The sequence below is a fragment of the Nicotiana attenuata genome, unplaced genomic scaffold (assembly GCF_001879085.1).
Source record: "Nicotiana attenuata strain UT unplaced genomic scaffold, NIATTr2, whole genome shotgun sequence".
NCBI classification, from domain to species: domain Eukaryota; kingdom Viridiplantae; phylum Streptophyta; class Magnoliopsida; order Solanales; family Solanaceae; genus Nicotiana; species Nicotiana attenuata.
Genome location: NW_017670958.1, coordinates 10491 through 24767, shown reverse-complemented (window position 1 = coordinate 24767; position 14277 = coordinate 10491). Strand labels below are relative to the sequence as shown.

At 39.5% G+C, this 14277-nt stretch overlaps 1 protein-coding gene across 1 annotated transcript; it reads left to right on the top strand.

The window, feature by feature from the left end:
• The first annotated feature begins 9522 nt into the window (after nt 1-9522).
• On the top strand, nt 9523-13392 carry LOC109244804 (uncharacterized protein At1g76660). The gene is made up of 3 exons (XM_019411949.1): nt 9523-10101; nt 11286-12363; nt 12752-13392. Exons 1-3 carry the CDS (start codon nt 10045-10047, stop codon nt 12958-12960), a joined length of 1344 nt encoding a protein of 447 aa, XP_019267494.1. The 5' UTR covers nt 9523-10044; the 3' UTR covers nt 12961-13392.
• Nucleotides 13393-14277: the final 885 nt, after the last annotated feature.

Here is a 14277-nt window from a genome sequence, read left to right as displayed (position 1 = left end):
AGATGCCAAGGGACTATGGCCGGAATTACTCCCAGAGGTACTGTGGGCATACCGCACCGCGCCGAAAACAAGCACAAGAGAAACGCCATACTCATCTAGTCTACGGGACTGATGCCATGATACCGGTTGAGGTCGGTGAACCCAGTCTGAGATACTCTAACGAAAGTGGGCTGGGAAACGACGAAAACAGAAAACAGGACCTCAACAAAGCGGAGGACCGAAGGGACATGGCTTACGTAAGAATGGTAGCCCAAAAGCAACAAGCAGAACGGTACTATAACAAAAAAGCCAAAGTACGACCGCTCAAAGTCGGAGACTATGTACTCAAGGCTAAAACACAAGCAAACAAAGATTCAAGAGAAGGAAAACTAGGAACCAATTGGGATGGGCCATATAAAATCACAGCAGCAGCAAACAAGGGATCTTTTCAACTAGAAACTATGGAGGGAAAACTACTACAACATAATTGGAACGTCGCCCATCTCAAATATTTCAACTTTTGAAAACAGACGCCCTCCGCGTCGTACTCTTTTTCCCTCATCCGATTTTTGTCCCAATTGGGTTTTCTCGGACAGGTTTTTAACAAGGCGACAAAGGGGACGTCTCGAAGTTTAAGTATAGTTCATCACCCCGCCTGCTGACTACTTCTCCAGGCCGTACGATGAAGGGACTGGATACATGGAAACTTCTCCAATATATGTATGAAACGAAGAACGCTTGTAATGTTCTCCAATGAATAAAATAAAGCAGCATTTTTTACTCTCCATCAAGATATTCTCCAACGAATGAAATAAAGCAGGATTTCTTACTCTCCATCAAGATATTGTCCAATGAATGAAATAAAGCAGAATTCTTACTCTCCACCAAGTCTTTTCACACTCCACATTCGACCTCACTCGAATCACGTTACATTCGACCTCGCTCGAATTACTCCACATTCGACCTCGTTCGAATTGTTTTACATTCGACCTCGCTCGAATCACTTTACATTCGACCTTGTTCGAATTGGTTTACATTCGACCTCACTCGAATCACTTTACATTCGACCTCGTTCGGATTGTTTTACATTCGAACTCACTTGAATCACTTTACATTCGACCTCGTTCGAATTATTTTACATTCGACCTCGCTCGAATCACTTTACATTCGGACTCATTCGAATTATTTTACATTCGACCTCGCTCGAATCATTTTTCATGCGACCTCGCTCGAATTATCACACATTCGATCTCACTCGAATTATCACACATTCGACCTCGCTCGAATTACTTTAAGATCTACGATCAACTACGCCAAAGCACTACACACAAGCGACCGAATAAGTCAGGGACTTCACCATATAGCAAACAAAAAAAATAACGACAATCCGGGTACACATAGCAAAAAGGTAATCATTCCATTACAACTGTCATATTACAATACTCTTTACAAAGGGCCTAGAGACGCCCTTACAAAAATAGCAAGACAAAACAAAATAAGTACAATGGCTTTATGCCGCGTCATCCCCATCGACGTACTCATCATTATACCAAGAATCGGAGGCGAGCCTGTCCGCATCATCATCAACATCATCCCCGCCAGGCATACCGGGGGCATAACCACAAGCTTCGCGGGCCGCACGTGCTTTAACACGGATACCCTCGAGTTCTGCCTCGGAAACTCTCCCTTCAACCTTCAGGGACTTGTACACATAAAGCTGATCCTCGGCGTGAACCCATATCTCGTACAACTCCCGCGGCACGACAGAGTCGACAGAATTATGAGACGTAGATGGCTGCAACTGCCGTCGCACTTCCTCGGCCTTCAAAGCAACAACCTGCTCATTCAATCCGGACAACTCCGCCTCCAAATCCTGGATCCGCTCTTCCAACCTCGCCACCTTGAGCGCCGACGTCTCCACCTTATTATCCTGCTCAGATCTACAAACACGGAGGGAGTCATCTAAGGCCGCTGCTTTAGACAGGGCGGCCATTCTATCTTTTTCGGCACGGGTCAATTCCTCGACCTTGACGCTCAACTTGCCCCTCAGAGAGACAACCTCCGTTTCCCTCCGCCCAAGCTCAGCAGTTAAGGAAGCCACCCGCGCTTGAAGGTCGACATTCTCGGCTATCACCCCCTTGCTTACTTCGAGCTCATCGTCATTGGCCTTAAGAGCCGCCTCCAGCTTGCTGCATCGACCTATGGCTTTCATTAGCTCATCATCCCGCTCTTTCAGCTCCTCAACTTTCCTCACAAACTCCTCCTCTTTATGTTTGAGCCCGTCACGAAATAGCTAAAACTCGCTATCTTGGTTAAAGACGTCGGCCGATGTTTGGTTCTTGGTACGGTACTCTTTGTACTTGGAGGTCACCTTCTTAAAAATGGCCGTCCTCCGTTCCTCCCGCCGATCACGCTCGATCCCCATGATAAGAGTCTGGCATGCGAAAGAAATAAGTCAGCATAAGCAGATTACGCAAGCGAGACAAATCCTAAACATAAAAAAAAGAAGGGGGCACTTACTCGCAAAGCCATGCCGGAGATACTCAGCGATAGCTCTGCATCGCTCATTATCTGCAGCGCCCTGTTCTCAGAAGCCGCACACAAGGGGGCAAAGGACGGCACTGCCCGCTCAGAGTTAGCCAAAAGGTCATAACCCACGGGAATGATTATGTGCCGGTTAGGACCCTCCGTTCTCACTTCCACGCGAGTGTTCCTATCCAAGAAGGCTCGTATCTCCTCGAGGTCGATGTCTGAACCAGAGTCGTCGTCCCCCGCAGGTACCGCTCCATCTCCTTCGGCCACCGATGACGCGCCACCTTCTGCGGTCCGTACAGGCTCCCCGCCTTCATGTACCCCCTCGGCGCTAGAAGACCTCTTCTCCATAATGGCATCCGCTATAAAGACGGCCCCTACGCCTGGCGCACGTGCAGGCTCCGCTTCGTGAGCAATGATTTTCTTCGGTTCAATACCAGTGATGACGGCCTTCCCAAGTTCCACTCTTCGCCTATTTCTCGACGGCAACTCCTCTCCATTAGACGACTCGTCTATGAGATGGTAGATAGGCCGGGAAGAGATCTCATCCCGTGCAGCAACACTCTGAGGGGGGATCCCTCGTCGATAGAGCTTGAGTACGACCTCCACAGGCGGACTCAGCCAAAGTAAATTGCATCTCTGCCGATGCAATAGCCTGGCGAAATGCCGGTATTGGAGCTTTCTTTTTGGAAGCCCGTTGATCTGACACCATAAGAAGGTCGTATCAACAAATAATGGCAAACAACAGAAGGCCAAAACAAAAGTAACATTTACTAGACGGGACATTCGGTCCAAAACGTTTGTAGAAAACTGCCCAATCGCGAATACCCCCCATGCGAGGTAACACGAGAGCCACCCAGTCTTCAATACCGAAGACAGGGGAGGGCGCACTCCTCTCAGCTAAAAAAAAACAAAGGAGACACAAATGAGCGGAAAGCGAAAGGACGAAAAGAAGACAACGAGCGTATGCCAAAAACACTTACGATTATGGTTCCTCTGCTCGGGAAACCTAGTCGGGTCCGCCACCAAGTGCTCGGTCTTGATAAAGAAGTACTTGTGCCAAAACTTTCGATTTGTTCTGTTGTCCATTCTGACTATCAGCCCTCTGGTCCTGCGATGCCACAGGTGTATCATAGTACCTCTGTAAAAACTTGGTGAAAATAAGTGCAATAGGTGGCGGACATCGACCTCACAACCAGCGAATTTCGCATACTTCATCAGCATCAGAAAAGCTTTATACAAATAAGGAGATAATTGTGCCCGGCAGACGTTGTAAAACCGGCAAAATTCTTCAGTTAGCGGAAGAAGTGGGAGAGTATAGCTAATTAAGAAAGGGTAGACATAGAAGGCACAATACCCAGGTCGATGGACCTCCACGATGTCACCACCAGCCAACATTATCTCGACGTGGGAAGGGATGCGATATGTAGATCGAAGCTCAGCTATATGAGACGGTCCAGTTTTGGAAATTACCTGAGCGGGAGCAGGAGCAGGTTCCTTGAGAAAATCTTTTCTAGACAAGGGGTTTCTGGGGACTATCTCCTCCACGGTAGGAGAGGTCTCATCTTCTTCAGCCATGACATCCTCACCACACCGGAGGAGGGTCCACCGATAACGGAGTGGCATCAGAAATTTCATCGTGAATGCGAAGGGTTTGTAACATTTCGACGATGAAAGGTATACTACTAAACCTGAAGAAGAAGGAAACAACTAGGTAAGGATAGGAGATATGGAATCGTGAAAGCAAAGTCAAGAGCAGACACTAGCAAAGAAAATCAAAGGGGAACAGTGTTCATGCAAGAGAAGGGAGGGTGAAAACTTCTGAAAAATGAAACCCCCGTCTATTTATAGGTCTGGGTGGCGCGAGAATCAAAGCAAAAGATTGTCAATGGCACCAAAATCGAAGCGACAGGCACGCAGACGCTTTCTCGGGAAGATGCGTAATGATGACGTGCGTGGCTATGACGTCACCCCATGGTAGCCACATCAATCACGACTCCAACTAGTCGCACCGTTCTCTCTATCTTGGTCAACCCCGCTTATCCAACAACCAAATTCCTCTTAAACAAAGGCAAATCAGGTCCTCTTATTGAGGGCGTGCAGGACCACGACCTCAACAAGCGGAGGGACTAACTGTATAGGTCTAAATTTGGCGACTCGGTAGCAACGGATAAGCAGGACAAAGGACGGGGTCGACCATGGTATAAAAACTGAAGGTCGCTCTCAAGACGGTTGATGCCAAAGACGGGCAGCTGGGATGAGGAAATAACGGTAGCATAGGTTCAAATATATACACAAGGAATATTCCTTGCTTTGTACTTTTTAGGGCTTTTGGGAAATGTCCCTTATAAATAGGAAGAGATAGAGAACAAAAGGGGGATCTTCACTTTTTATGAGAAGGAACACTGTGTAAAAGGTTGTCCTGAAAGGATATACTAAAGTTGTCTCATTCATTGATTACATTACTTGAGCATACACTTTTATTTCTACATTCACAAGATCCAAAGATTCCTCAACCTCCTCTTATTTCCTTTCTTTCCACGTTGTTGTCAAGGGAAGGAACTTTCTGAATCTTACAATAATTGGGTGTAACTTCCTTTTATTATGCCGGTTACATTTATTCATATTCATCGTATATTTATGTTATTGCATTTATGAGCATTTAATCAGCTCAAACATAATAGCTAACGCCGTTCATCTTGTCTACTTCATCCAACATTTGGTCTAGATTTTATTATTCTTAACTAAGATTCACCCCTATTCTCATCATTAATTGGTTTAATCAAAAGGCTTAATACTTTTTTGTCAAACACATATTAAGGAGTATTTTAAGTCTCCAAAGCTAATAATTATGACGATTAAGCCAATTATGACCCTTGATCGGAGGGTATGGATGTCAAGAATTAAGGTAGACAGTTAGTTGATAGTGTGTTTTCCTTGTCCACACGAGTAGTATTTGTATTAGTCCTGTACTTTCTTATTTTTAGATTTATATTACTATGTGTTGTTTCTTCGCTTATGTTTTCTTGCTACCTTGCTGACATTATTGCCTGCTGCTACTTGCTTTCTCCCCCATCTTTTCTTGAGCAGAAGGTCTATTAGAGATAACATTTTTGTCTTCTCAAGGTAGAGTTAAAGTTTGCGTACGCATTACCCTCTTCATACCCTACTTATGAGATTATACTGAGTTGGTTATTATTGTTGTAAGCCAATTATAGTGTATCTCAAGAGTAGAGTCTCAAGACTAGAAAAAGGGCAGCCCGGTGTAGGGGTGTTCGTCGGTCGGTACGGTATGGTATTTAGACATTTCGGTTCGGTATTTTCGGTATTCGGTTTCTTAAAATCCTATACCAATACCGTACCTAATTAAATTCGGTATGGTTCGGTTTTTCTCCTTTCGGTTTCGGTTTATTCGGTTCGGTAACTTCGGTTTATTCAGTTTGAATACTAACTAGTGCATAGAGTCATACACTCTAATATTCTTAATTAAAGTACTCAAAAATACAAAAGTGAAAATGTTTGTTGATAAAAAATTTGTCCAAAACTAGCAAATATCGACCCAAATAGAGAAAATTGTACATAAAAGAATATTTGATCATTAGAGATGTCTTGTTACTTGTTTAGAGTTAATTGATGAACGTGAGAATAAAGGAAAGTAAAATTTTAGATTATTTATATTTATGCTATAATTGATGATATGTGTTTTGTGTAATATCATATATATTTCGGTACGGTATCGGTATTTCGGTATTTTAAACCAAATACCATACCTAATACCAATTTTTTTTTAAACTTAAACCAAATACCATACCAAATACCAAAATACCGTATACCAAATACTAAAATTTTCGGTTTCGGTATGGTAATTCGGTATTTACCAAATTATGCCCAGCCCTAGCCCGGTGCACTAAGCTCCCGCTATGCACGGGGTCCGGGAAAGGACCTAACCACAAGGGTCCATCGTACACAAGAGTCTAAAGACTAACAAATTAGAAATTTCTTAGTAGCGCTACATCGTGTAGTTTGTAATATTTGCAAAGAACCAAACAGATGAATACTCTAAATTTGAACCCTAAAGAACTCTCATATTCTTGAATTAACTAGAATGATCTTACGCCATAATTATGTTGAGTTGATGACATTGAGTATGATCATTAATGAAATGGAACACGAAATATTTTGTTAAATATTATCTACTTCTCTAAAAAAAGCTGAATAACATGTATTCTTCAAGCTCCTAAGCATCATACAATTTACTCTGGAATCAAAGTTAAAAAACCTTACGAGTTCTCAAGGGTTGAAGCCTATGTTTAGCGAGTAATATCAAGTCGGGGGCCAAGGTTAGGTGCTTATCTTAGAATGATGATGCACCAACAAGTTTTAATAGTTAAAAAAAATGGTGATATTAGTGTGTTTATTGATGTTATTTCTCAAAAAATAGAATTCTTGTTGTTTTTTTTAATTACTCAAAGACAAGAATTCTATTTTTTGAGAAATATCATGGTCGTTAATTTTAGTTCATTTAAGAAAGAATTACAAGAAAATACACTTGACTTCACACTATAACAAAAAATGACCCATATTTTTTAAGTTTACCCGGTATGGCCCAGTTTGTATGGAATTTGAAGGAAAGATTTCAATCACTAAACTAGTTCTTTTTTTCCTTACACGCCCAAAAGGCTCTCTCTCCATGTGCCTCTTCATTCTCTACAGGCCATCATCTTCTATCCTCTATATTTTTAGATCTATCTCCCGTAGTCATCTTCTATCTTCTATAATTTTTAAATCTATCTTTCATCCTATCTTTTCTCCTCTCTAATTTTCCGCCACTGACGAAGCTAGAGTTTTCAAATATGGAAGTTTTCATTGTAAATTGGTGATATCAAAAGGAGTTCAAAATTTAAATTTGAAGTGATTTTGAGTAGATTTGAGCAAGATTTGAGTTAAATTTCAGAAAAAACTCAAGGAAGAAGACGAAGTCAGTTTTTTGTATAATTATGTATAATATTGTATAATAGTGTATATGAGTGTATAAACACATATTATACACTATTATACACTTTTATACACCTTTATACAAGCGTCTGTAGACGAACTTCTTCCACGATTTTCAGTTGCAATTCTTGTTCAAAATTAGTCCAAATCTCCATTAAATGACTTCAAATTTTATATACAACCTTCTTATACTATTTCTAACAATTCTAGATAATATCCACTCCAAATTTCTCAAAAAATCAAATTCGGAATCTAAACTCATATATTTAAGCTTGTTAAAAATTTAGTTTTCACCACCCAAATGGATTTGGTTTGTTGAACTATATTTGAGTTACAATTACTGATTCGAAAATTAATTTAAAAGCTTGAGGAATCTTTTTTAAAAATTAAATAGTAATTTTGAGAACCTATTGGAGTTGGATGTTGAATCTTAGCCTATTATTTGCGGGCTAGTTGGTTGTAAATTGAAATTTGAGCTATGAAATTGAAAGGTAGAGATCCCAGTTGTTCTAATGTAAAATTTTTCCTTTATTTAATGAGGTTCATTTGAATAGAATAAGTGCTTTTTAGATCATGTCATCAGACTAGACATGCCATCGGAGGGCAAGTGCACACATAGTCATTCTCAGGGAAGCTATTTAGAGATTAGCCGGTAATTATTTTGTTCTTAAATTTTAAATTAAAAATCTTAACTTCAGGATAATTCGGGATATTTTTATCCCGAAAAAATAAATTTAAAAACTAAAACTCATAACGCACTGGCTAATTCCTAAATAACAACCCTTTAAAATCGCTATCTAATGTCATTTCTATGTCATCACACTAGATCCATCGAGCTAAGTTGGGTGCCAGGTTCTGGTTATAATAATAATAATATAGGCTAAATACTTTTATTTTATTTTATGCAACTTTTGCAGATGTTCGATTAGTAATTTTTTAAAATGCTCATCATTTATGTTAAGAGAAATGTAATAATTTATCTTTTAATTAAAATTCATAGATATTTTGTTAGTGAAGGATTAAATTCTACCTAGGGTGTTCATAAAACCCGAAAAACCGAACCAAACCGACAAAAAAACCGATACTTTTTAGGTTTGGTTTGGTTTTGGTTTTGAATTTTAAAAACCGATCAAAATTGGTTTGGTTTTCTTTGCCTAGAACCGAAGCTGACCTTTAGCTAGCCGACCATGTGCCAGAAGTCTATACTGGCATTTCAATAGGTCAAGCAAGTCCGCTGGCAAGCCTGTAGGCTATTGGCTTCTTTTTGGTTTTAATAAAAAAATAACCGAAAAAAAACGAATCAAACTGACTATAAAAGTAGCTATTTAAATTTATTATTACACCTATATATATGTATATTTTTATATAAAGTTTCTAAAATTTTATGGTACATATTAGTCATTTATATTTTTAGTCTAGTTCTTTGCTATTATAATCATCTAATTCTTTGCCTTTACATTCTAGTTTGCTTGGTAGTTTTCTTTTGCTAAGTACAAGAATTTATTTCATGTTAAAAGATAACCGATTTTTAATTGAGTACTTAAATTATTCATCACTATTTGATTCAAATATCATCAATATATCTTGGTAAATGATAGATTTCTCAAAGATCAATTGATTTGATAGTGTTACGTTGAAAATGTAGTCGCCGGAATATGCGTTTGGTGGTGTATGTATCATATTTAAGAAAAAAACCGATAAATAACTGAAAAAACCGAAAAACTGAAAAAAACTGACAAAAGCCGAATCGATAAAAAACCGACTTAATTGGTTTGGTTTGGTTGTAATATTTGAAAAATCGACTTAATTGGTTTGATTTCTTTTTAGAAAAAAACCGACCCAAATCGAACCATGAACGACCCTAATTCTACCCAAATTGATCACTCAAAAGCTTAAAATTTTTAATAAAAAGTTATATCAATCAAAAATAAAAGATACAAAAGCGCAGGAATCCCGTTCTATTCTGACTCCATATGTTTCCTATAGCTACTCTTTTTTTTTTTCTTTCGTTTACAGATTTTTCCTTTAACTTTTTTCCTTTCCCATAAAGCATCAACCTTTCTCTCTCTCTCTCTCTCTTCTCCCACCGCATTTTTCACTTTCACTTTCACACACACACACAATTTGGCTTTATTTGTGCTTTCCTTGTCTTTTGATTAACTCTCTCTCTCTCCACTGGGAAGAAGAGAATAGACCAACCCCCACCCCCTCTCTCTCTCTCTGTCACATAGAATATAGTATTAGTACATATACTAAGTAGTATTTATCTATTTGAGCATTTTCTTTGCAATTTATATTACCAAATCTGTGAATTGTCAGCTTCTGTTCAAGCATTTTTTTGTGCGTCGTTGGTTGATATACAAATTTGTACATAACTACATTTTGAGTACTCCACTGTATATGTGTTAGTGTGTGTGTGTGTGAAGGAAAAAGAGCAGAAAGGAGGGAGAAAGATTGTTGTGTAGCAAAGTATAATTTGCTGAAATTGTGAAGTTAGAAAGTAAAACAAAGCAAAAAAAAAAAAATTAAATAGATATAATGGGGTCAGAGCAGAATAGATTTCCGCAGCAGCAAGGACCGCCACTTCCTTCTCGGGTACTCTCATTTTCCAGATCTACTTTCTCTCTGTATATGTGTTAGTGTATGTGTGTGTGGATTAAAATTTGTGCATCTATTATGGCTTATTGTAGTACTTAGATTGTGTGCTAGAATCACTTTCCCAAGCAGATCTGACTTTTTTGGTGAAATGGAGCAAATTGGGATGGCATTTATCTAGTTAATAGTAGCTCTGCTCAGTGATAGATCTCTTTTCCTCTGTGATTAATGCAGTTATTCTCACTTATAAAAAACGGATTTAAGTTATATGCACTGACTGACAATGTATTAAAGTAAAAAAAATTATACTATCGGTGTAATTTAACCTGTTATAGCAGGTTACTTACCGTTTATTATTAGTTATCACTATTAAATAGAGTTACTTGCGAGAGTTCAAGTTATATACACCGCCAGTGTAAGGATTTTTAAATCATAAGGTCTGTTTTACAAGTAATCGGCCTTATTTCATGATTACAAATCCCACATTTTAAGGAGGGTTACCTGTAAATATCTTTATGGTAACCTGATAATGTAAAAAATTCCCTACACTGATGGTGTATATAATTTACCTTTTAAGTAAGCTGGTTGTATTAACTATTTTTACACTGTTAGTGTATAGAACTTAAACTCAAAAATAATTCTCTTAGGCATAGAGCTGCAAGGATAATGATAGGCCAAAACAAAGTTTTATTTTTTTGTTTATTTGGTGTAAATGTGATTTTTCCAAAGAAAAATTGTCCTACTTCATAAGCTATGTTGGGTTTGCCTCTTTGCTACTCATGTGGCATTTGCTCTGGCAGCTGGTAATGGAAATTTAACTGTATGTGGACCATAGTATCTTTTAGATGTATGAAAAGGATTATGCAGCTGATACATGAGTCAAATGGACTGGTGATGGAAAGAATAAGTGTTTTTTCATTATGATATAAGATACCATCAGAGAATCTGAATTATCACTTTCGCTGTTTATGATTTCTGCACTTCGGTCTGAATTCTGTGTTTATGATCTTTCTTTACTGTTCTTGGATTTTGCGTGTACCACTTAGACAGCCTCTCACAGTGAATGCTTTTTTCCAGATATTGCATGAAACTAGCTAAGCACCTTTCAAACGGCATCTTCCCTTCTTTTTTTCCGTTAATATGTTAGATTAGATCCCAACTGCTAATGCTTTAATCTTTGACAGCGTAAACGATGGGGAGGATGTTTGGGAGGATTGTCTTGTTTCGGAAGACAAAAAGGTGGAAAGCGTATAGTACCTTCATCTCGTATTCCCGAGGCCAATTCACTACCAAATCAGCAGAATGTACCCCAAGCTGGTGGGTTGAATAATCAGACTGCAGCTCTTTTAGCTCCACCATCGTCACCAGCATCCTTTTCGAATTCAGCGCTCCCTTCAACAGCTCAATCACCAAGCTGTTTTTTATCTAGTAATTCGCCAGGTGGTCCTTCAAATGCTATGTTTGCTACTGGTCCATATGCTCATGAGACACAGTTGGTATCCCCTCCTGTATTCTCAAACTTCACCACTGAGCCATCTACTGCTCCTTTCACACCTCCGCCTGAGTTGGCCCACCTGACTACCCCCTCTTCCCCAGATGTGCCTTTCGCTCGGTTCCTCTCCTCTTCAGTGAATGTTAAAGCCACAGACAAGACCAACTACATTGGTGCTAATGATCTTCAAGCTACCTACTCTCTCTATCCAGGAAGTCCTGCTAGTACTCTCAGATCCCCTGTTTCAAGGGTGTCAGGTGATTGCCTGTCATCGTCTTATGCTGAAAGGGAACTTCCTCAGTTGGATCCTTCTATTCCTTCATCCGAGGCCAAGCATCCAGGCCCTGATTCAAGCACCTCAAAGTTGTCTCAAGATTCAAATTTCTTCTGTCCAGCTACATTTGCCCAATTTTACATCGACCATTCTTTATTTCCTCATTCTGGTGGAAGGCTGAGCGTTTCCAAAGAATCTGATGCTTATTCAAATAACGGGAATGGCCACCAGAGTAGGCAGAACAAACCCTGTAAACAAGATGCAGAGGAAGTAGAAGCTTACAGAGCATCGTTTGGATTCAGTGCTGATGAGATTGTTACTACAACACAGTATGTGGAGATTTCTGATGTTGCATTAGATGATCCATTTAGCATGATCCCTTTTACTATGTCAACAGCTGAGGGAACAAAAGGAGGGAATATCTCTAATATGGCATCTCCTCAGCACTGCAAATCAGGGATAAATCATTTCGAAGGAGCAGGCAATTGCGTTAAAGGTGCACGATCTTTTACTCCCTTCCTAGTTTGAAATAGAAACAGTTGGTATGAAGATATGGTCAAATGGATTTTCTCTCTTATTTCTGACCTTCATCATGAGATTTCAAGATTTATGTTTCTTCTGGTTTCTCTGCCATTAATAGTAGTACAAGTTCTTTTTATTTCATGCTAGTATTTATAATGTTTACACTTTAACAGTTTCCAAATTCAGTTTAAAAATATTCATGGAACACTACTAAGTAATTATATGCTTATTACTATTGCAATCAAAAGCTTGGCCGTTCTACATTAACCATTACATATTCCGGGATCTTTAAACAATTCCGTATGATCTGGATATTGTTAAAGACTTGGACTGACTTCTTCTTCTGTCTTCTACATCCACAGATCATATGTCACCAAAGCAATCTGTAGATGTTTTTAAGCAAGTTGAACCTGCTAAGCATGCTATGAGTGACGATGAAGGCATCTTCTCCAAAATGGGAACTTTAAGACTCAGTCGGAAATATGACCCTGGTTTATCAAGCTCTGATGCGGAGATAGACTACAGGAGAGGAAGAAGCTTGAGAGAGAGAAAAGGCAATATTGCATGGTAGCACTACTCTTTAGAATCTTATAGTCCTATTTGCTAAATTGCATGGTTTTCTTCTTTTGCTTTTGTTGAGGGTCTTTCACAGGTGATCTAACCTCAGTCGCAGAAATCCCCTACGTCCTCGTGTGTTCCGCTGTTTTGCTGAAGAATGTATTGTCTATATTATAAGGTCCTCCTAAGTTATGTATGTCAAAAGTCCTAGCTATATATTTTCAGCTATTAACGTCGTTAGGAGTGGAAATGGATCCTAGAACCTTTTGTACAGTGGCTTGTGTATGCTTGCTTCAAAATGCTTTAGGCTTGAAGTCCTTGGAGATGTACTTTTTAAAGTATGCATTTCAACCAGGTATATTGCTTTCAAGACAATGTTTTTGATGATTTGGCTCATAGACACCATTTATTGGATGAGAATCCACAATTATTTCACGGTACCAAATGATGTGCTACTTCTGATCCTCTTTTTCTCGTATTATCTCTTACCAATAAAGTAGCCGTAAGCAGTGAATATGCAAAATAGCTATTCCTATTTATTACAACAACATGCCCAAGATTATCCCACATTGTGGGTTCGGGAAGGATAGTGTGTAGGCAGACCTTATCCCTATCTTGTGAGGACAGAGAGGTTGTTTCCAATAGACCCTCGGCTCAGGAAAGCATAAGTACCACATTAATGGTAATATAGACAAGAAGGTACAGTGCCAAAAGCCATATAAAAGCAGAACAAAAACAAGATAGGAAGGTGATTAACAATGAAAGAAAACAATGGTTAGTCATAAAAATCTACTACCAACAGAAAGTGAGACTGCGTCCCAATACTACTGTTAAGAACACTCTAGACTACCTACTCTACTACCCTAATCCTTGACCTCCATACCTTCCTATCAAGGGTTATGTCCTCGGCCAGCTGAAGTTGCGCCATGTCTTGCCTAATCACCTCTCTCCACCTCTTCTTTGGCCTACATTTACCTCTCTGCAGACCCTCCAATGTCAACCTCTCACACCTCACCGAGGCGTCTATGCTCCTCGTCCTCACATGACCAAACCACCTAAGCCGCGCTTCCCGCATCTTGTCCTCAATAGGGGCCGTACCCACCTTGTCGCGAATAACCTCATTTCTGATCCTATCTAATCTGGTATGCCGCACATCCATCTCAACATCCTCATCTTTGCTACCTTCATCTTCTAGACATGAGCGATCTTAACTTGCCAACACTCAGCCCCATACAACATCGTTGGTTTGTGTAGAACTTGCCCTTAAGTTTCGGTGGCACCTTCTTGTCACACAAAACACCGGAAGCAAGTCTCCATTTCATCCATCCCA

Excerpts from the sequence above, each read along its gene's own strand:
- LOC109244804 (XM_019411949.1), top strand. The coding sequence starts at position 10,045 with ATGGGGTCAGAGCAGAATAGATTTCCGCAGCAGCAAGGACCGCCACTT. Across the intron at positions 10,102-11,285 it reads GACCGCCACTTCCTTCTCGG|CGTAAACGATGGGGAGGATG; the intron begins GTACTCTCATTT and ends AATCTTTGACAG. Across the intron at positions 12,364-12,751 it reads AGCAGGCAATTGCGTTAAAG|ATCATATGTCACCAAAGCAA; the intron begins GTGCACGATCTT and ends CTACATCCACAG.